Raw genomic sequence first — 24,776 nt, 5'->3', positions numbered from 1 at the left:
ATCGATTACTCACTAAATGTATAATGTATAACGAAAAACGTCGGAAAACTCGAGCACTAGGCTCTGAAGGTTAAATTTCAATTTTTCAATTTTCCGCAATGGTTTTGTTTGCATTGGTTGAAGCATTTTTATTTCTTCTACACTGATGCCAGACAACATAATCGAAACAGCTATAAAAACCATTCAAAAAAATGTTATTCCTGAGTCATAGCGTTTTATGTCATGAATATCAATAAAATAAAATTGTGTTGATATCGATACAATTATTATTTTTTACGTTGAATGGGTCTATAATGTAAGATTTAGAAACTTTAACATTAGTTAAGAATGCCTCGGCCAACGAAGAGAAGGGTGAGAGCTCTCCAACGTGAATATGTGAATTTGTGACACGGAAAGTCACAAATTCAAACCTATTGCAATCAGTAAATTCAAAAAACCAATGCATTTGAGGAGACCAAAGCAGACCATCTAACAGTTGATTATAGTTGATAATTTCTTTATATTTTCCTTCGTTGATCGTATTTGTTTCACATATTCACGTTGGAGTGCTTTAACCCTTCTTTTCGTTGGCCGAGGCATTCTTAACCAATGTTAAAGTTGCTAAAACTTACATTATAGACCCATAATTGTATTGATATCAACACAATTTTATTATACATTATTCTGTAGTGAATTGATCCCAATGAGTGCCCGTTTTTTTAAGGGAAGGGAAACAGGAATGGGCGAGTTATTTTGGGGAAGTTTAGCTGGCTAAATGAAACCATTAGTACTTTTTGATAAAATATCCGAAACTTTTCGAAACGAAACTTAATATACATCGACTCACCTTGTCCGTCACGAAATCACATATGAGAAAGGATGAGGAAACCAGACCATGGATAGAGATGGGAAAAATAGTTCACTTTGATGAACGACTCAGTCTAATCGTTCACCTAAGTGAAACAGTCCTTTGAAAATGATATATAGTATAACATATATCGCAAAAAGATTTTGCGTGATATGCATTTGAAATCTCTTAATGTTTCGTTAAATTTTTCGTAGCATGACCCTCCTATATACAAATCAAAGACGCAGTCCTACGTCAAAACGTTACATGTTTCCTGATTTGGTACCCTTACTGAAAAAAGTAATCCTACGTCAGTGAGTTGGTTTAGGAGAAATACATGAGGCAATTTTATTTAAAACAGTGGAAAATTTTTACGTCTCCAAATTCTTTTTCGTCTCCATTTTCGTCTCCAAAAGTACAGACCAAACATGAGCACTGTTCATATATTGAGATAAACAAGTGTGGAGCAAATAATCTTTTCCAGTTGCGAATTGTTGTGTGCAAATATTTTAAATTTGGGAAGCACATTTCCAGAATGAGAGGAATTCGTGAAGAAATCTAATTTCTGATATACTGATTATGTTATGTGTTTAAACTATAAACACTATTATAAATACCAAACAGAACTTTGATCTGAAATGTAACAAATTTTACGATAAAATTTCAATAAATCATAACCTCCTTCACAGAGTTTCTTCAACATCTGAACAATCTATCGTTGTGGAGAACAAAGCAGATACATCTAAGAATGTTTGATTTATTGGTCATATTGCCAATTTTATTCACTAAATAAAATTCTTCAAAAAATATGACCTTTTGGTTTTTTTTGGGCTTACGTATCCCGTTTTCATGCCTGGACTATTTGGTCAGCCTCAATCTGGATGAAAGCGATTAGTTCGGGACAATGAATCGAAAACGGAAACTTCTCCACTGAAGAAGGATTAGCTTTCAAACAATCTGTTGTCAAAATATGCGGGAACCAACCAGAAGGGGCGCTACAGTTAAAACACAGTGCGCCCACCTTGCTAACGAAATCAAACAATTTTGAGTTTTAGTTACACCCAACGGACGGAGCAATCGAATCACATCGTAACAATATGTTTTCTTCCCTTATCCCGAATTAAAATTGCCTCTGGCCCAGACAAATGACTCTAGCGCAAAAGGAGAAATCCCCGGAGTGGTTCAGATGACAGATAACACGCGGTACAAGTGTGTAAACAACGTTAGTTGCGATTCGATTTGCATCTGATCTGGGGTTCTCTTGTGTTTTCCTTGCCTTTCGGATAGGGGAAAAAAATGAACCGTCCACTGCTGCTGCTGCTGCTGCTGCGGTCGCAAACTCTATAACCAAATCAGGAAAAGTGCAATCAAATCCCATTCCGGTCGCGAAGAATGTTGCCGAGATTCCCAACAGATTCCGCGCGCGCGGAGGTTATTCAATCAAAGCGCGGTATCGATGCGGAGGCTCCTCGCGGCTAGCTGTCAATTAAAAGTTGTGTTTCGAGATTGCCGCCTTCTGTGCTGCACGAGAAATGGACCATCCGTCGATGCAGAATGCTGCCGGATTGGATTGTGTTAAATTGGAATTCAATTAAAAACAACATAATTCTACCATAATCGAATCAGTCGCGAACGATGGAGAGTGATGGCGGCGTGAAGAAGCGCAAGAGTAGCGAAAAAAAAAGTGACCACAGTCAGCATTCCGAAACCATAAAAAAACGCCAAACGAAAAGCAAATGAGCAGAATATCCCTGGAGTAACAAAAATTGCATTTGTTCTCCTGCAAAGAGACCTCCGCAGGACGGAGGGGGGTCGGTTGTGGGACTGACCAGGGGAAAATTAATGAAGGAGTCGTGCCTTTTAGCGTAATTTATACGAAACAATTAGGTGAGCAACAATTACGAGATTAACATTTCTAATTACGATTACTGAATTATTCATGCTTTCATTATATTTTTGTTTGGGTCGCATGTTATTCGTTTTTTCTTCCATTTGTCCGCTGGATTCTAATGTTTTTCTCGCCCACCGATATGGCGCTGGCTAAAGTGGACATGGTGGCAGCGCTTAGAAGACAGACATACATTAAATAATAATTGAACTGGTAGCAATAAAAGTTCCACGCTCGTTTATCAAACAGCGAATGACGAAAAGCCACCGCACTCGGCGCGGTTTGGTGGCTTTTCCGAAGGTATTTAAAAATCAATTAATATAACGGGCGGCCATGTTTAAAGTGCCGCCCGCTGCGTAAACTTTATTGCCTTTTTTCGGAGCTCTCGAGTAGCAGACTTAATTATCTAAAATGGGAGTAATTACATTAAATTTTATCTTCTCGCACCGTATCCCTGCCGTGTGGTTAGCGAAGATTTCTCCTTGGGGAGACCTTTCTTTGAGGCTCAGGACTTATAATGGCTTGCCGTCTTCGACTTTGCAAAGCGGAAGAAATCTGTCTGACGAAGGAGGATTTTCGCATCTAAATACAAAGAAAGCCAACAGATGAAAGCAGTCTCTGGAGGGATTTCATTACTTTGTTGTTTCCGCAGATTTGGACAGTGGATGAGTGGTTTCATTTCGGACGTGAAATTGTAGCTTCCCCACAGTTACTCGCTCTCGGTGCGTCTGTCATCCATCAAACCAGCAACTGTCAACCGGGACAAAACTCTAATTCGTCAAAGCGAAAATTATATTTTTCAGTCGTCATTTTATTTCGGCACTCACCTCCACTTGGTTCGCCGATTCTGGAACCACGTTTTCACCTGGGCGTCGGTCATTTTGAGTCCCCGCGCCAGTGCTGCCCTCTCGGCCGACGCCAGGTACTTCTGCTTGTGAAACCGTTTCTCGAGCTCAGCCACCTGGATGCGGGTGAAGGAGGTGCGGGGCTTTTTCCGCTTCGGTGGCGTTCGATTCTGGTACGGATGGCCGATCCGGCGGGCGATGGGAAATGCTGAAAATAAACAACAATGAGAGAAAAAAAGAAGTAAGTTGGAAGCTCGAAATGGGAGTGGTTAATTGGGTTGGGTTGTCGTGCTCGGAAGTGGTGGGTCTATTTTGTGATAAAGTTATTAAAATGCCATCAAAATCGGTGGATTAAACGACACGAAATAAATGCGCTCGAATGTATGTATATATGCAGCGGCATTTAATTTCTATTTATTCACGGGCCGAGGCAGAGAGTATTTATGTTGTCGTGACCAGTACAACGCAAGCTCATTCCAGTGACGAACTGATGAATGAATGAATGAAATACTGTTCCTGTTTGGACGGTAATCGTAATTTATGACTATAACTAGAACTGTTCATAACTACTAATGGATCATGGCTTTGCCACACCATTTTGCGTGACTAGCGTTATCGTTTCGCTCACAAATCACGCACAATCGTAGCGGTGAATTATTTGGGGGGTATTATGGCACAGGATCTCGAATTGGTATTATACCTTTGATTTAATCATCCATTTGTTTATCGGAATGGCTATTAACCATTGGAAATGTTAAGAGATTTTAGTCCCCATTTTGATATCTATCGATTGTGAGCTTCGTACCAGTTTAATCCAATTCAAATTTAATAAGTCGAAATTGTTTAGACATCATATCGAGGAACACCAGTTTCCCCAAGAATAAATCTTCTCAATAATAAGAAATAAATAATAAAAAATCGAAATAATTATTTTGGCACCATCGTGGCATAAAATTTAATAGGAAGACTTCTGAAAGCACCGGGATTGCAGCATGGCAAAAATGAGAACCCTTTTTCCTTTAATTTATTTCTTGCACTTCAATGCTGCCCATGATTGCATAGGAGACGTAATCGACAACACCATTAGTGTTGGGAAAACGCGTTTTTGTTGTTTTTTGGCCTACAAGCATAACCATGCGAATTTCCAATGAAATGATCTGTCCAGTTGAAGGATACTATCGGCAAAAAGAGGGCCTAGGTGATTTTGCGGATTATAACATATTTTTTTCCATTTGAAAAATTTGGCGTCTATTTATGCGGACAATCAATCGTTTCAATGAACATTTGCCGCATAGCTAGACGTAATCACCAGGTTGCTCTGTTTGTAGCGTTAGAATTTACATTTCCGATAATAGTCAAAACGTCTTCCGTCGGTAGTTTCAGTTGTTATTGGATAAAATCAAAAAGGTTTGGAAGAAATTTAGTGAACTGTCTGGAAAAGGTGCTGTTGATTTGTTGCGAGTCTATGATAGTACTTTTTTCCTGAAGAATACTCTGGGATATGATAAGAACAGCAGGTTCGTGTTTTTTTCAATTAATTGAATTTAAAGTCAATCTGCAATGTTGGTAATTTTAGCAACATGATTTACCGATATCACGATCAATTGCATAAAGATGGTGGACTTACTCCAACGGTATGTGTAAATGCTGAGTATGTGGAATAATTCAATGTTGAATCCGAGGAGTTATAATGCTAAGAACCAATATTATTTTAATTTTACTACTGATCTGATTTTTTCATTATCCACTTGAAGATTCAAATGCAGAAATTTAGGTAATTATAACATTAAAATACACAATTGCTTCTCTTTGTTCATCGTGTACAGAAAATAATCATTATATGAGCAATGGTTTCTTATATTCATCTATTAGGAAACACTAAGTAATAAGACACTATCGTGACAGACATGTTTGCACTCTACATAGAATGTGATTCAAATGTAGATCTAGCTTATAGCACATATTTAATTCTGACAATTGTTTCGAATGATGTATGAAAGCTGTATGGAACTACGTCTGTTATGCGGACAAATAGTGATTTTTCGGAAACGTTATTTCAAAATTGCTCAAATGTTTTCGAACAAAAAACGTTTGTTTGCATGTTGAGCAAACGTATTACATTGTGTACAATGCGAAACAGCGAAAAAGTCGATTTTATTCGTTTTGTCGTTTACGTCTACTATACAAAGATGGGCAGAATGTCTGTAGTTTAAAATATCAAATTGGGCAAGATGACATTGATGTTTGTTACTTCTCTTTGTTGCTAAATTGTCATTCAAAGCATTAAAGCGACCTAATGGGCAATCAATTGTTTCGAGTATAGAAAATAACTATGTACTTTTTTCAATTTATGGTAAAATAGCGTGAGGTTCATTTGATTCAATTGGCCTAAAAATGCTTAGAAGTAGAGATGGGCAAAATAGTTCACTTTGATGAACGGTTCAGTCACTAACCGTTCATCTAAGTTAATCAGTTATTTTGAACTGTTCTTTCGCTCTTTCGTCCAACGGTATTAAGAACAACATAAAATGTTAGCTGGAACCCAACATCAATAGACAGCTATTTATTGATATCGTTGGATTGGATAGTTTACGTATGGAATTTATATTTTTGAAATTTAGTGGGGAAGGATAATGTGTTTCTTTTTCAAAAGTCGCAAACTGTATGTGAAAATATGTTTATCGGCCGATAAAAGTATATGTAATAATTTGATGTGAACAAAATAAGCGCAATTTCTCATATTTTATGTTTGAACAACACACAGGCTCCATGTAGGATCATATTTCATAATGTTCATTCAGAGAAAATATTCAGCCGCGATTTTCACTAATAATCAATCATACAAACAATCACGATACCACGTACACGCAATAGGCCAAACAATGGATTGAAAGCAGCGAAAAAACTTTTTTCTCAACTTGCCCTCACTAAAAGATTTTATGTTTACCTAATTCATGAAACGCGCCGGCTTCCCTCAGATTTTTTCCCAAACAGTTCGATCCCAAACAGTTCACTCGCGAACAGTAAATTAACAAACAGTTCACTCTCAATCAGTTTGCTCTCAAACAGTTCACTCGCAAACCATTCTTTCGGAATCAATTAGTGGGGAGAACTACCTTTCTTTGGAAAAGAACGACCGTTCGCTCACTCTTTTCGGCGAACTAGATCTTTCGTGAACGGTTTGCCCATCTCTACTTAGAAGACTTAAAGCGGTTGGCGTACGAAAATCCCTGCAAGTCAACTTGACAATAAAACGTCGAACTTTATTGCTCGATTCGAAGTTTCATACGTACATAATACAACTGGTGCTGGTTTTTAAGAAGTAAACTTGTCTATAACGACCCGTTCGTGCCATTGAATTGTTCTAAGATACTTCAAATCCGAACATAATTCCATCTTCTGACGAAGTGCTTTTCTATCTATTTCGGTTTGTCGACGAACGGAATTGTCTATATCCTATAGCATTTAAACTCCAGATCAGTGCTCGGCAAAGTCATATTCAACTGAGAATAGTCAGGGGACTATGAAGCCATCGGCCTTCGCTTTCAATTGGAAATGAGTTTTTGCTTCTTCCAGCAGTTTCTCTCTCAACGTGAATCAACGGTCATTCGGGCGTTTTCGTTGCTATCTCCTCTTTTGATGCTCCGTACTCATTTCATTGTGATTCCCCACATACTGAATTCGTTGCTCTCTCTCTCAAGTATCATGTTTGCATGACACGATGTTTGAGTAAACGGTAGGTAAACAATGTAGCCGTCTCATAAGGGGGGACCCCTGTCAGGAAAGTCGAAAAATAATTAATTTTCGTGATGTTAGGAATAAAGTGAAGTGTCCGATAACCAAAATATTGTTTGAAAAATGTTTTTGAGTACACGAATAATGATTATTATACTGTTGGCAGTTGGATGCTTACATGCTGTCTGAAAATTGGTACTTTGCTGGTGGTATCGGTTCTGAAGCAACGGGGTGTCGCAGAACGAATTCCAATGAATGTTTTGAAACTTGAGGACAATACCAGAAGCGTTAAAAGAAATTATCGGAAATTCAAAAAATTGCCAAAATGGCGACCATTTTTGTTAGAAATGAGTTATTTTTCATGAAAAATCGCTGTTCAGAAACTCTTAAAAAATCGAAAAAATTATATATCAAAAAACGGCTATGTAACGCTTTAGATAATTCTTTTTTGCATACTGATAAAAATTTTCAGTCAAATCGGTCCAGTAGATCCTGAGATATTGACACCACCAGTTGGGAAAACGAGGTTTCAAGAAAAACGCGATTAAAAATTCGCACAGCAATACTATGTCCCTTGAAGTGCCTTCATACTTTTGGATATAACATTCTTACGAAATCAAATATCGAAAAATTCTTCCGAGACAATATTTCTGTGGACATAGACTTCCCAAAAAATGCAAAAAAAAAACAAAATTCGATTTCCTCGATCTTAAAGGCCGGGGTTCCCCCTTAATGGTGTAACTACTTTTTCGCATCAGAAATCAAGTTTTCGTTACAAAAAATAATTAAAATAAGTACGCGGATAATGAGGTACATGTCATGGTATAATAGTAGTGGTGGTTTGAAGACAGATTGAAGAGACAGTTTCTTATTCATTCGTCCCATCAATTAGAATAACCATATGCTAGAACTGAACTGACTAGAAATGAATTGTCGTTAAGAGCGAGGATGACTGATGAGCTAGTCATGTTGATGGCGGATGCCGAAGTAGTCCTACTCGAAGCGAAGCGACTGATAGGAGAGTCGATTTTCATGTTTCGTCTTCGAAAATGTTGGACTCTGCTCCAGATGACGCTCCGATCTAATAGAATGCGCCGCCGCACGAAGCTAAGCATCCACGAATCACCGACTACACCGATAGTCATCTATGGCCAGGAGACCTAGGCTATACTCGCAGAAGGACCTCGATGTTGCATTTCAACTACGGTGGAATGTAGATAGAAGATTTTATGCATAAACAATTAAAGTAAAAACTGGAAATAAAAGTTTCGCTTTGAGCAAAAATCAATTTGTATTGAAAAATAAACCGTTAAAAAGTGCCCAAATTATTTTAGTTCTACACCCAAACTAGCGTTGGCAGAAAACATGTCATCTTTGGCAGAGAAGATGCCATTTCCTGTGCATGAGAGTCAAATGCGCAAATAATGAGCTATTTTAAAAGCTTAAAAATGGTTTGTATGTATGCGAGCAGACATCTCTTTCTGTTTTTTTTCTCTTTTCATTTGGGATTGTGCAAAAAAAGTCCATACGACGTCAATGGGGATCGCACCAAGGCCGGTTGGAATGCGAAGTTACTTTACACGACCACGCTATCCATATAGCTGCCTGCGCTATTATAAAGGAGCGTGATAATATTACACCTCATCATAAAATGAAGTTGGAAGGTGTTTTCTAAGACGATAAAGAAGAAAATGAACGAGAATATATCTTTCTCTGTCTGGGCCGTGTATTTGGCAAGCTATACGAAATGCTTTCATATGCTTTCATTTAAATGTGTCTCCTGTTTCGCTCCCTCATATTGGCTCTAGTATATATATTATACAAATGATATACATGTATTGGGGAGTAGGACATTTTATGTTATCTTTCAGCTCATTTAATGTAATAAATCGGGATGACAGAACATGTGCTAAAAATTAACTTTGGGTGTAGAAAAGATGAATAATGGGGGAACCCTACTCTGGAAAGTTAAAAAAAAACATTTTTTTTTGCATTTTCGGGAGGCTTGCATCTTCAGAAATGTTGTTATCTACTTTTACTACGTATTTAGTATTAGCGCTTGAGTATCGTTGATTTTTTTTCAGAAAAACAAAAATTGTAAGTCATTTTCCTTCATGCTCCTAAATGGGCGCTTTTAGGGTATGACATAGAATATCCACTTGCGTAAATTTGTTTAAAGGTGTTTTGTTCATCGATACACCCCTCGGTTTTGACAGCTGGCTGTTTACATCTAATACAAACATAATTTTCGTAGCAGTTTAGTCAACTTTTCGTTCATAGTGACATAAGGAGTAAGGAGATCATCAGATGTTCGGCAGCGTGGCCGATCGACTGGGAAGAGGACCGAATTGTAAGACTGACACAAGAACGGACACGCTAATAATCCGAGACTTGGCGGGAGTGTGACAGAAGAGCGACGAGGGCCTCCAGGACTGGCATCTACAACCAACTATGAAGCACGGTGATGGAAGCATCATGACGTGGAGCTGTTTCCCATGGACTGGGATGGGAAACTTAGCGCAGGTCTATGGTTTGGAATTACTGCCGATAGCTATATCGACTTTTGTGCGAAAACCCGGATGAATCCATGCTGAAAATAGGACTGCACCTTCCAGCAAGATAATGACCCGAAGCATACTGCGAAGAAAACAGCAGCATCCTTCCGATCGACCCGGATCGAACCAATGGTGTGGCCACTTCAAAGCCCAGACTTGAATCCTATTGAGAATTTATGGGTGATTTTGGACAACAAGGAGAACAGAACTGACGTTACGAAACTATTTTGCTGCGTTGAAGAGGGCTTGGGACGAGCTGGATCCCAACACCTTCAGAACTTCGTGAAGAGAGTTATCAGTTAAAACTTCTTTCTCCAGGCGATACAACAAGGTGTCAATATCCTATTGCTGTTGCTGTGCAAAGAGTTCTATGTGAATGACTTGTTCTTCTGCGTTAATCGCAATTTTGCTATCAAGTTAACCTGTTATGTTGAATTCCAACAGCGCTATCCAATTAACTGTTGCACAAATTCAATCAACTTACGTCTTTCATAATACTCATGATTTCGATAACAGCACGACCGCCGATTACCCAATTCGTTGAAATCCACAAAATAGCTTCTTCCGGCGGCACTCGTCGTTTTTAAACCCTCATTGTACGCCGGTGAGATAATAACACTCGAAACGATTCGTATAACATCTCAACTGACAGACCAGGCAGGGCATTATTAGCAGCCACTCGAAGATTGTGGTCCCTGTCAAACAGTAGCTGCGGACCGAGTTGCGGGTCGTAAAATCCGCGGCTCCGCGTGATGTTTTTTTTTTTTGCTGCTGCCGCAGGTCTCAAGCTATTAGATTTAATTGTCTTCTTTTATACATTCCATGGGATCGTTGATTCCTCGCCCGCTTCGAGATGAGCGCAGGCGAGATTGCTTTCCTTGAACTACACACAGCGGATAATTCGCGTTGACGAACAGAGATACTGTCTGTTCCCGAGGGTCATTAAAGTCGTTACAGGTGACAGTTTGAGCCGTTCATCTACATCTTTTACTAGCGAGATTAATCAATCTCGGGGTGTTTTTAAGTGTGGTCAAAACAATCCTATAAACATTTTTTTTTCAGTCTCCGTCTCCCGTTCCGACAATTATTCGCTGCCCGGCGGGTGTGACTTCTGTTTTGTAATAAAATTAATTCGATAGTCGCTACCGGTGGAACGAGGATATTATTTCATTAAATTGGTATTAATCATTTCGGTGGATGCTCGGAGGCTGTTCGACTGAGTGACGTTGGGTCTGTCCTGAAAACCTGTTCAATTTTTTGTTTGGTTATATGTATCCGCTCACCCAAACGATCCATCGCCGGCGGAATGTCGGACAGTCCGAGCAGCGACTTATTAAGCACTCGATTTATGGCCGTTGTTTCGTGATAAAATGCGTGTCCGTTTCTTGGACTAATTTGAACTGTCGCGACTGGTGGTTACGGCGGCGCCTTCGGAATGGCTCTCGCGTATGTTGTTTGGGTGTTTTTGAATGTGAATTAAGGTGGGTTTTGGGTGATAGATTTTTATCCATTAGTTTCGGGTCGCTCTCGACGGCGGCTTGTGTCTTATCTTCGGTGCAACAGTGACCTTCCAAATAAGTTGCCACGTTCTTCATTTTCAGTATAGTGTATCATTGAAACCGGTACCGATTTCGTGTCGGGCGTTAATTTTGTTCATAACTAGTAATTCCGCTGAGAGTATATCTTTAATCTTAACCGCCCAGCACAGGGTGTAATCACAGTAAAATATTCTCTGTTTTTTTTTGCTTATCGCGTTCCTCGAAATTGACACACGCCCAGAAGACATCCGTGCAAAGTTAACTGCACACCCATTGCTTGTCATTACAAACCGAGTCATTCCCGTTTCTCAGATGTGGCCCCTTGCTGCTGCTCAACCGTCCATGTTTCTTTGTTCCGAAACTGCGGTCGTAATTTTCCAGTCGTCTGTTTTACTTCAACTTTTATTATAAACGACAGCAAATTAAAACTGGCGGCTTCTGTGCTGCGCTGTTGTGTTGTTTTGGTTTGTTTGGTCTTTATTTTTCTTGTTCTTGCTATGGCAGATCGTCGTAGTGCCATTTTGTGCATTTTCTTTACCAATTTGATTATGGGTGTATTTTGATTGGTTGGAGAGAATCTTCCGAGAAACGTGACGCGGGTTCGTTGGCTCGTGATTGAATTTATGGGCAGATATTATATTGGTTTTACAGAGTTTATAAAAAAAATACAGTGCAACGAAAAAAATTCACCCGAATTATATAAACTTACTTTCACAGCTGAATGATTAGAAATATGTGGATGATAATTAAGGTAACCTCTCAAATGGAAGTTCATATCAACCGTTATCAAACAACATTGAACAATGCCAATTTGATTCGCAATTTTTCAAGTTCTTTGCAAATCCACTAGAAAATTTCTCAATTTTTCTTGCAACAAAAAATTGACGCACCCCCCTGTTATTAGTGTTGTCTCATGTCAAAACTGTTTGAACGCGCCATCTAAATTGAAAGCACGTGAAAAACACGACGAGAGTTCGCTAAATATCTCTACAAGCCGGTATCTTTCTGGAAATGTATTTTGTGTACTGACGAATCGAAGTTTGAAATCTTTAATCAAAAGCGACGAGTGAGAGTTTGTAGAAAATCAGGTTTACCGCTACAAGATCGTCATTTACAGCCTACGGTAAAGCACGGTGGTGGAAACATCCTGGGCGCTGCTTTGCCTGGCCCGGAGTAGAAAACTTGGTTCAAATCAATTAAATGATGACAGCTGACGCTTACATTGAAACCATCAATAAAAATCTCCGTTGCAAAACCCGGCAAAGACTTCATTTTCCAACAGGACAATTATCCTGAACATACTGTCAAAAAACAAAGACTTTTTTCAAGTCTAAGCGGGCGAGAGTTTTAGGAAGGCCTGCTCAAAGTCCAGATTTGAACCCTATTGAAAATCTGTGGCCAATGAGGTGGTCAAAACTGGCGCAATGAACAAGAACACGTACTTGATAGCATTATCGAGAGTTTGGGAGGAGATTAACGTACAACATCTGAAGAATTTGGAGGAGAGCATGCCCAAACGGTGGTCATATTCTCAAGTTTGCATCATAATATCGTTTTTTGTTATGAATTTTTAGAATGGATTTTTCTCTTGTCATGTGGTTTTATGGATATATCACATTTATTTGCTTCACAAGCTTTGAGTCAAGAATAAATTGATTATATTGTTTATTTCAATCTCTGTGTATACCTTGTTAACTGTTATAATAAAAAAAAGTAGAAGGGTCTGCACCTAAGGGCACGGACGTAAATTTGACGTAGGACTGTGATTGTACGGAACAATTCTTTTTTTAAATGCAGTTCCTTTCGAGCAAAAAACTAAATTTAGCTTTTGGTAGAAGGTTCTACTGTCTAATCGAAAATGAATAATGAATTTCAGTGTGACACATAACATTGGAATGGAATTGTAATTGACAAACCTACTTTAAATTTACAACCAGATAGCCCGGCGAGTACAATGATGATGCTTGTTTTTTTTTTGGTTTGACACTCGATTGAATTTTTCAGGAAATCATGTTTTTTCTTCAAATTTCCCGGTTTCATGTATTTTTTCTACGCTGAAAAGGTTATAAAATCATTATTTTTCATTGTTTCATTCATAACATATGAAGAATGGTTTGGTAGAAGTGTTTTAACTTTCTTTTTTTTTTACTATGCAAACGGTGGGTGGCATATATTGCGCTTCAAATACTGCAGATCCTTCTCGTATCGGTCGAACGGAATCCCCTGCATAATCCGTTATGTCAACCAACTTTTCATTTACTGGCGGCATTTAATGATTTGAATGAACTTAAAAATAGATTCATAAAAATAATCACGACCGAGTATCGCTTTCAAGCGCGTAGAAATCATCACTTTTATGGTTTTGAGCTCTAATGAAGGTGTCACATGAATTTGTGCAGCTTTGCGTAGTTTCGTCAAAGGTAGACGAAGTATATTGGATCGTTGAATAAAAAATATGTCGTCATTGATTACATTGAATATAAAGTATATGAGAAGAAACAAAGAAATATTGAAAATACCTCCGATTTCGTGATATTTTGAGTACACATGAAATCATAAGGCTGATTCAGCTATGGTATTGTGTGTTCTTTCCATTTTCTTATTTTTATTATTAGTCTTATTCTAAGTCATCGGGAATAGTAGATTTTTCGGTGAAATAATGTTCTTTTGCAGACGTCACACACACACACACACACTGACACTGTGGTCCATAACAATATCGCTGAAATAATGATTTTCTGAAGTAATGATTTACTATGGAATTGCAGGCATCTTACTAACCCCCTCCACCATCTACATCATCCTTATTCCTACATATTGACTGGATGTCTAATTTGTTTGATAGAACGAATTATTGCACACGATTTTGTGCTGCATACAACATTCAAGGGAACCAAGCTGAAAGAAAGAATTCATAATACACGGTCTTTTAGATTAAACGCTCACGCAAAAAAAATCGAATATAGATCCCTATAAAAATTTTATTCGCTCCGTCGATGGTAACACTGCATTCCCCACTTCGGGACAATAATATTCGGTTGCTACTTCAGTTCAGTCTCCTCGTTGTCAGTCTGATCGGATGGTTTTTAGTGTCAAGATGTACAATTTACAAGAACATGTATTTTCAGTGAAATCGTATTGCTCGAGCAACTGAAGCCTTAATGAAACTTTGAGAAATGTTGAAATTCTGATGGTAAGAAGGTACACAGCTTATCATTTTTTCATTTGTTTGCTATTATTGTCTTATGGTAAGAATTTCAACATTTCTCGTCGTCGATTACTTCCTCTGGGGGTACGTGAAGTGCCGTTGCAATGTTAATAAGCCACAAAATTTGAAGGAACTTGAATAAGAAATAGCTCGGATTTTCAACAGCTTCGGAGTCGTAATGTTAGAGTTGTGAATTTTGTTCACCGTTTAAAACGCGTTATCGAAAAAAGGGGTGGTCAAATCGAAAATGTCCTAAAATAAGCCTTATTTCCATTTAAAAAAAAATAAAAATCGGTTCACTTTTGTAGAAGTTATCAAAATTTGTTGCGTGAGCGTTTAATCTGAAAGACCCTGTGCATAAAACAACGTACTATTTCGAGGCTTATCTAAGTAAATCACATCGATTTAAATTTTCATATTATGAAATGATTAAACAATCATGTCAATCTCAAGTACCCTCATTTACTAGCGTCAAAAACCGGTAACAAGAACATCACAAAAAAAATCACGTGAGGGTTGTGTCTGAGACACGACCGCATAGTTGACATAGGATTCCGCTAGGCTATCTGCTGATTTTGGATATGTTTGAAGAATTACATCGTTAAACTCTTTGATAATGATTTGGTGGCTCTGAAAAGGGCCGTTTTATTTGGTTGTTGGTATTGTTTGTTCACTCCACCAGTGTTTACAACCGAAAGATGATGACAGAAGGATGAAGGATCACGATAGAAGATACCGAAGTGGAATGAGATATGATGAAAACCACCCTCTGTCACCCTAGACGAATGTTTGTGTTTGCAACTGTGTTACGACCAAAAGAGAGAGTAGATGTAGAGAAATCTATTACACCCCTTCCATTTTGAGCCCCTCATATAAGAAACCGAACATCAGTTTCTCATCAGTAAAAATATGTTAGTTTAATATAGAGAAAACATATTTGAAATGGAAAAGGTAATTTTCTTTTATTATTTTATGCTTTCTGAGTGTTTATTCAACACAATGCGAATTTTAATTGGACTAACAGCACCTAATACTATATGTAGAGCATATGGGAAATCACTTTTTCGAATATTTCTTCACTTTTCCAATTTCTTTCGCCGTATGAATTTTTTTTAGGTGAAAATGAACACAACAAAGCAGACAGCTTAAACCGGATAATCCGTTCTCGATCGGGAACACACATTGGTTTTTATTTATGAAAATTGAAAAAAAATCGTTTCATATTTCAAATCATTCCTAACACATCTGCTAACATATATAATTTTACACTTACACTTGTGCTAAATGTTTCACAATACACGATCGGTAATTGATATGAAATTTAACGAAGCAACCAACATTAAAGTTTCAAATTTCAATTTTATTCGCTAGAATCAATCGTATCACTCACCTTTCAATATAAAAATGCTTGGCCGGCTAGAATATATTTGCAATGTCGATTTCCCCGGGCATTTTGGTTCTGATGCCTCTGTTAGGGAACATATTTGGGTAGGAGCAAAAGTTCCCCCTACTTTCATGTTTTTGCAATGCCGATTTCTCCGTATCAATCAATCAAAACGAGGTATTTCCGTTTGAAGATCTTCGATTGTTTGATAGTTAGTTTCATATAATATATTATTTTATTCATTGTGATGAATTGTTATGGAGTGCTCAGATCGATTGATGCAAATATCTTGTAAGCCCATCAGGAAATAACTGACCAGTAATTGTAAGTGCATGAGCCGCCGCATGTGTCATCAATTTCGACCAATCAGAAGTGGGTATTTCCGTTAGGATAGGGGTTGAGATTTTTCAATTGTTCGATAGTTAGTTTCATGCATATATTATTTTATTCAATGTAAACAATTGTTATGGAGTGCCGAAATCGATTGACGCAAAAATCTTATCAATCCATCATGAAATGACTGAGGAATATGCATTTGAAATTGGACAATTTTCACGATGTGCTCGATTTTCGATTTTCAATTTGTACCCCAATATGTTCCCGAAAGAGGTAATCCTACGTCAAAACATTCCTAGCAATTCCTCCATCGGTTGAAAACGAATAAACAAGCGCTTAAAATAAACGAGTTCACATTACCATCCCCTTCCCCCGCTCTAGTATGCTCACGTCAAGGAATCTTGTTGTTCCTCGCACAATTATGACGACATGCGACAGTCACGAAAACCAAAAGCAAACAGAACACGATATTTCAAACACGATAGCAGCAAACGAATGACAACCGGGGTAATTACGTTGCAGGGATCGTGATGACTTTTAGTGGGGGAAAAAAGTCAACAGAAAAGAAAGAGACGCTTGCTGTCAATTATCCCATTTGCCATTGGGGACCTTTTTTGCGGCTGTAAAAATAACCCGAACACAACTCCGATTATGATAATAAGAGTCCAAAATGAAGCTCATGTCATAAAGGTAATTAATTTGTTGGTTCATGAGCAGTGGTGGGTCTTCTGAACAGTCGAAGGAATGGTTCCTCTGAACCCAAAATAGGCGATATCCCACATATTCTTATTTCGCTCAAAGTGGATTGGAAGCCGGTATTTATTGGTGCCGGCGAAGTCATAAAATCGAAACCATACAGACAAATAAACACATATTTACTCCAAAACATACACCTTATATGGGTCCCCTTGGGCCCGTAAACACCGCTTTTCAACCTCAGAAAGTGATTCCGATAAACCATATTGGGAGGGTCGATCCGAAGACCAAAGAACGCGCTCACATTTGAATGCTAGATTTCGCGAACAGTTGAGGAAAGTGGGAAGGGGATGAAAAGAATTCCTCTGCGAGTGAACCATAAATTCCGCCGCAAATACCTCCACCGCCCCCGCAGAATCCATTCAAATGCGCAAAACATTTTATAAATAATAGAAGCTAAACTGTGCGATCTTTCTTCGATCCCATAACTTGCGTCTGTTTCCGATTCCGTTTGTGTGTTTCGGCTGCTGGAAACGGTCAGAACCCAGCCGAGCCGGGGAACGAACAGCACTCTATAAACACTTAACGTGTTAAAAGTTTCCTATCCCTTGAGGCTCCGCAACCAGCAAAAAAGCGTACGAGTCCTTCCCCTCGGCACCGACGCCGAAATCAATTCACTTACGAGCTGCAGGGCCGAGCCTCGGTGGGTTATTGCGAGCACAAACCCGAGCGAACTGTAAATTTCCAGTTTTTATCTGCGGAATAAAATATATTATTTATAGTTTTATAGGATGATAACGCCTCGCGCTCCGTCGCAAATATGGCGCGTACGCGGGGTCGCCTAATCCATTTGCCCATTTAGGGGAGGTAAAAGCTTATGTACAACTCAATTAGAACTCAACCTAAGCTGGTGTCTTTTGCTAGGTACACTGTTTGTCGCCCGTCTAGAGCACACTTTCGCGACTTGGATTTAGTTTAACGACCACAAGTTGTTCGGCAATAATACCAATTAATTGGCTCTCGTTCAATATCGTTGTTGCAATGCTTGAATATGGTTTCATATCAATAAACCAATGCAGCTGCAAAATTCTGCTTTTCACTCACTTTTCATTCAAACACATCACAACCCGTTTCCCTCACTGTAATATTCATAATGCTAACCGCTTGCACAAACAGCAGTATAAAGTTGTAAAATTTTACGGTTATGGCCTCTTCCCGAAAACACCTTTTTCGCCCCCGGAATTCATGGGAAGCGTAAGAATATTCCAACCCCACCGGTATCCATCAAAAATTGTGTACGATACGAAACCGGATGGCGAAGAGGCGGGGCCAGAAAAAGGATCGGCTAAACATCGTTCATGGATATCAAATTTGGTGGGATAATATCAATAATCGTACTCGGGAATCGGAAAGTGAGCTCCGGCAGCGGCTCCGATCCGCTTTCTTCGGTGGTTATTGATTGCTTGCATAATGGAATTTGACACGTTCTGCTCGATTGCCACCACTAACTCCGTCGATGGATTTGGTGAATATTGAACGGGCTTCAGTTTGTGGGTGGACGAAGATGTGAGGTATCGAAACGGGCGGAGGATGTTGCCCAAATTAAATTGAAATGATAATGACACATGGTTAATATTAGTGAGCGGATTGCCAGCTTCGACAGTTCATCCCACGAACATTCTACACATGATCCTCATCTGATCACAAGTGTTGGAAAAATAAACACAGTCTTGTACCAGTTTATTAGTGGAAACATATGTTGCATCCATGATTTTCACTTGAAATTTTGTTCAAACTGAGCAAATAATTGCCTTCAGTACTCCAGGAAATCTGAACATTAGATGTTGACAAAAATAAATCATTAACCTTAACCCCTTCCCCTACGTTTTAATTTTCGAAAGAGCGGACCAAATACAAACGCTTCGATGGATCACGCATCGAGTAATTTAACTTCTCTGCTGAGCGTCTCTGTGCTTCCTGCGTTGCAAGCGCACTACGAGAGAGACTCGATGTTGTACGTGAAAGGGTTAATTGGTTGGTGTTCAGACAGGCCGGACTAAGTAACAAAATAAGAAAAAATGAGTAATAAGTGGCAAACAATCAAGAATTCGTTAACCTACATTCTACTTCTACCAAATCACACTTATGTTGCAAATGGTCAGATTTATTGCATGATTTTATTTTGACTGATCAGCAAAAACTGATAATAATATGCAGTCAGAGTGGACCAAGTGCATACCATCGTAGCGACTAAAGAGAAGCCACGTTTTTGTGACAACCAGAAAACGGAAGGAACTTCAAATGAAATGTTGGATTTCTTCGCATCAGAATATTCTTCCCTTTTGTCCTTGAGTGAACACGGAAAAGTAACTCATACTATATTTTGTTCAGTCAGAGTGGACCAAGCTCAAGTGAGTAAAAAATTGTATTTACTAAATTTATCATGGTTGATTTTAAATCAAACCGTGTTCTTTCATTGATTGCCAGTACTCTTTTTCATAATCACGCTAAACCCCTTTCCGTTGAAACATATTTTATAGAAAATCAAGAATTGTTCTTGAAAATACATACTAATCGATTATTTTTGGTAAGTAAAATACTGTTTCTAGCCATAAAATCAGTTTGTTTTACTGTATAAGTTTAGTGTAGGAAATTCTACTTACTAAATTATATGATTTCATCATCAAAATGTTTAGTCATAGGTGAACAAGTCTCTGAAAAATATGTTTTCGTTCAGTCAGAGTGGATCAAGTACATGTAGCCATTCGTAAAACCCTCTTGATTGACCTTAAAAAGGTTTCTTTTTGTAATAATACCGTTATACCACCTTGCTAAACAGCAACTAGGAACTGTAGAAAAACAATTAAGGAGAATGATCGAGATCTACAAAAACTACACCACTTTATTCTTTAGGTTCGATTATCTCGAAATCATAATTATGTTACTTAGTCAGGTCTGACTGAACACCGACCAATTGATCATTATATATGTTCTCAATTACAACACTATATATTGCCATCACTAGGAGAAAACATACAAAATTTTATTGGAATCGAGCCTGATAGTATTCAGAATTTAACTTTTTACCTTCGACGGTATACCCAAAATACGGTGTGCCTTCCTTTATTTATTATTCATTACTAGCTGACCCGGCAAACTTCGTCCCGCCCAAAATTTGTTTATTGTTATCTATACCTTCAAACATTCACGTTTTCTTACTAAGCGCAAGTTCATGAGTTCAATCGCAAAACTGTTCATTGATTGATCTTCGACCCCGTTGAATTTACCTTTTACTAAAAGATTTCTAGTACTTCTACCCAAACTCATCATTATAATATTAAATTATTTTCAGACACAATTCTCGTTCAAGATTTTTCAACCACTTGCAAATAACATGCTTCTCCGTTACATGGAATAAATGTTTGATACAGAAAATATGATAGAATGAAGACAGACCCCTCCCCTCTTCTCCCCTTAGAGAGAGGGGAGGAGTGTTTATTCACCATAGAAACGTTTCGTGTCCCCTAAAATCTACACGTGCCAATTTTGGCCCCATTTGCTTGATTAGTTTTCGAGTTATGCAGAAATTTGTTTTCATTTGTATGACAGCGCACCCTAAGAGGGGGGGAGGAGTGTCGAACCACCATAGAAACATTTATTGCACCCTAAAACCTCCACATGCCCAATTTAGTTCCGTTTGCTTGATTAGTTCCTGAATTATGCGGAAATGTATACTTCATTTGTATGGCAGTAATGCAGAAATTTGTGTTTGATTTGTATGGATCTTTTTCGATATCTTTTTTTATTATATTCTTTTAAAGTTTCTCTAATGGAATACTGAAAAAAGAGTTTCACTTAAATTTCACTTAAAAAACAGTGACTAAACGAAGTGAGTCGAAAGTCTATATGTTAGGGGCGAATGAACTGAAAAGTTTAAAGCCTCTTTATGACAACGAAGGTCAAGGTCGATATGTTTTCGATAAGTTTCCATTAGAAGACCCCTCGATTGTTTGTGTTCTGACATTTTGACATGTTTTGAAGCAAATGGCTCAACGGCATGTGTACGCGTGATCGCATTTGATTCAGTTGGAAAAATGAAGAACACAGTGATTTCGAAATCAATTTTCTTTTGTTTCCGAAAATTAGTGGTTCTTGTTTCGTTCGATTTTTGAAGAAAATTGATTGTTCCTCAGTGGTATTCTGTGTTTTTCATATGTTTATCATGTAAACAAGAAGTATGTAAGGTTTTAATTTTCGAACTTAGTTTCAGTCAACGAAAGATGAGTCGCGCGCATAATTGCACGGAAACACTGCGGATGGTCATCCGCAAAATGTCCAAGGCAGGCAGCAGCCAACGCGAAATCGCATAGTGCTTGAGACGATCCAAAACCTTTGAATTTGATGTCCTCCACGACCGGAAAACAATCTGAAACGACTGGACACCCAAGGAAAACGACCGCGAAAGTTGACTCTGCCATAAAGCGAGCCTCCAAAAAAGATCCCTTCAAGGCCTCGAGAAAGATCCGGGACGAACTGAACTTGTCCGTCAGTTTCCGGACAGTTCAGCGGCGGCTGGTGGAGCAGGGGATAGGCGGTGAAAGCTCCCGCAAGGTCCCGATGCTGACGCCGAAGCATCTGAAGGCGTGATTGAAGTTCGTGAAGGACCACTTCGATTGGAAGGAAAAACAGTGGCGAAATATACTGTGGTCAGATGAGACGGAGATAAACCTCATCGGCTCGGACGAAAAATTTGGGTTCATCGCCCAATAGGCTGCGCTTACATGCCACAGTATACCACGAAAACATTCAAGCATGGAGGAGGGAACGTTACGGCGTGAGGGTGCTTCTCTTGGTAAGGGATTGGTCCTCTGGACTGGATGGATAAGATCATGGATCGGTTCCTCTACACTCAAATCCTAAGGGATGTTATGCTGCCACACGCCGAGTGGAAGATGTCCGAGAAATGGCAGTTCATGCAGGATAACGATCCGAAGCACACCGACAAGACCGTCGAAAAGTGGTTCCAGGATAACAAAGTGATCGTCACGGAGTGAAACGCGCAGACACCGGGTCTGAACCCTGTAGAGAACCTATGGGAGATCGTGAAAAGGTTTCAAATACTGCGATAGAAACCGGAGATATTTTTTTATCTGATCTGCGTAATTCAACTGAATTTTAGTGAAAACCTAAGGTATGATTACAAAGCAGGTTTCTCTGTTTGTCACGGGAAACAGCTGATTACAATCAATCGTTGATCTCGACGGGATGCCATGGATCCCCAAGAGCCTCAATGGAACAGTATTATTAAAAATTATTACGATCACATTACAGGGCAAAAAAAATGTCTGGAAAAAACTGCTTCCCAATCGACACAATCTGTGTTTCGCTCGGACAACGGAACCTTCTTACAGCACGCGAATGCAAACCACCGATGGTGCGGGCGGATGATACTAAATTATAGGCTGGCCAGCCACACCACCGCCTTTTGGCTGACTGCTGGCCCAACGTCAAATCTTGTGACAGCTCTGTTGTTGCCAGTTGCCATAAAGACCAGCTGGCTGGTCTGAAATATCGTGCATTTCGTGACAATTTGATGAAAACTAGGGTCTTTTGCCTGAGGACAAAAGGTGGTGATTAGTGTGATGAAGATGAATTTAATTTCAGGTTGTCCGCTGGAGGAAATTGTTTTGCTGTTTTTTGCGTCTTCTGCTGGTCAACTGATGGGCATGGGATTAACCTTCGCAGATCGAGAGAAAAAAAAACAAAAGCTGAAAGAGGAAGTTATTTAGAACATTTTCCGATGCACCAGAAATCCTCATCAAATCCTCCGACCATGAGTCAGATCACAAGCGCTGACAGACCCAGACATCGTTATCTCGGCCTCGTCAGGGTAATATATTAATTTCAATTAGCGTCAAATGTAAACGGCTTGTTTGTCATGAAAGCATGAAAGTCGGAGAAGGAATCGAATGGCGTCAACATAACATACACACACATATCTCCGGGAGTGTGTTGACAAATTTTCAATATTCCCTCGAGAGCCACGAGCTTTGCCGATCAGCTAGCTTGGGTCAGCGAGGGACCCATGCCCCTTGTTATCGACCAGTGACGAACAAGTTTCCGCACTTAAAAGATTAAAACACAGTGTGTGTGGAATCCGGGTGGTATCGGGATGTATCTTTTTTCTCCCTTGTTCCCTTTTTTGTTTCGGTTTCGGCGCTTCCCTGCTTTGTCGTCTTCAATCGGGGCTCCGCCGCTTCATTCATGAATTGGGTTTTTTGGGCTCGTGCTCAACGTTGGAACGGTTTGTTTAGGCTGAACAGTTTGATTTCGCAAATGTGTCGTTGAATCCGGAGCTAACCGTTGTTGATTATAGTGATTTCTGTTTGTTTGTTCTCGATTAGGGGAGATGAACTGTTTGAGAACTTGTTTTCTGGGTTTTTCTGTTAAACTCTAATTCATTCGTATTTTGCGAAATAAAAAAAATACAAGTCCAATGTTTTCTGATGATTTTTATTTTTTAAATGAATAAAGAGGTAAAAAGGTTCCAACAGAAAATAAATGACAACTTAATAACGAATCAAAGACCAAAAACTAATGCTGTATTTAAATTCAACGTTTCAATGGTAAAATTCTCAACCAAACCAATTTGTGGCCAACTAACCAATTAACCAAATTATGGAAATCATGAAAAAAGTTACAATAAGAACTGTTAAATGGATATAGAAAACAAGAAACGAAGGATTCAAAACAAGATATAAAACCGTCAATCACAATAGATTGATTTTTTTCTATTAGAATTGCTATAAACTATAAAGTTTATACGCCTTTAACCGTCAGCCACAAGAAACATTTTTTGACGTAAAACTATGACTTTCGGGAAGGGTGCCTAATCAGAACACAAGTCACGTTTTCATGAAATAAAGTTAATGTTAATAACTATTTTCACAGCGATGATGGTTTGCATACCAATCGAATCGAAAATTCACTACGAATTAATTACGTAAACTCTAAAAATCCGGAGTTTGGACTCCCTCCCGCCCTACGTAATGCAATTTCCTATCTCTAATACACTACAAGTAACGCAACCTGATTTGACAAAGGAGCACTGAACTAGAGCATTCAAAACAGTAGATGAACCAAGATCAGATTTTCGACTGGACCAACTAACATCATTTACCATACATTTTTCTGTCGATTTGTGTGCTTACCTTTTCGTACCGTCAAAAACGAGCCCGTTTTCAACTTATTTGGTATACATAAGCAATCCTCGATTTGAAGCCACACCGTTAAAGGCGAATGAACTAAAATGTTCGAAGTCTTTTAAAAACAAAGAATGGAATGGAATGAAGTCACACCACTTCTCGTTTGGTGGTCATCGGAGCAACATCGTTGCCGGCGAGCGTCGAGTGGGAATGGATTGCCTTTTTTAAGACCGGTGAAGGAGGAGTATATGGAATAGATTTACTTTCCGAAAGGGCCTTTCTCAGGGCTAGGGGCGTATGAACTGAAGAAGTTTGAAACTAAATATGGAATGGAATGGAATGAAACCACAGTTGTAAGCGAGCTAGCAAGCACAACATTGATTTAACACAGATATACAACCATTCCATGCCAAACCGATATAGTGGTTCTCAGATTCTCACGAAAATTGGTAGAATTTGTTTTGTATCATCATCATCATATCGCAAAATATTAGACTAATTTTTTTTTTTTTTCATGGGGTGCCCATTTTCATTTTAGGGTGGTCCGAAAAATGTAATTT

General features: G+C 38.8%; 1 protein-coding gene across 1 annotated transcript in view; it reads right to left on the bottom strand.

The window, feature by feature from the left end:
* LOC129761794 (T-cell leukemia homeobox protein 3) overlaps window positions 1-24,776 on the bottom strand; it is a 49,839-nt gene that overhangs the window by 13,502 nt on the left and 11,561 nt on the right. Inside the window, exon 3 of the mRNA XM_055759567.1 lies at window positions 3,542-3,767. Within this exon, the coding sequence (XP_055615542.1) occupies window positions 3,542-3,767 (226 nt within the window). The remainder of the gene's footprint in view (window positions 1-3,541; window positions 3,768-24,776) is intronic.

Source organism: Toxorhynchites rutilus, chromosome 1 (genome assembly GCF_029784135.1).
Source record: "Toxorhynchites rutilus septentrionalis strain SRP chromosome 1, ASM2978413v1, whole genome shotgun sequence".
In the NCBI taxonomy this organism is placed as follows: domain Eukaryota; kingdom Metazoa; phylum Arthropoda; class Insecta; order Diptera; family Culicidae; genus Toxorhynchites; species Toxorhynchites rutilus.
The sequence above is the reverse complement of the archived record's forward strand: the minus strand, read 5'-3'. Positions and strand labels throughout refer to the sequence as shown.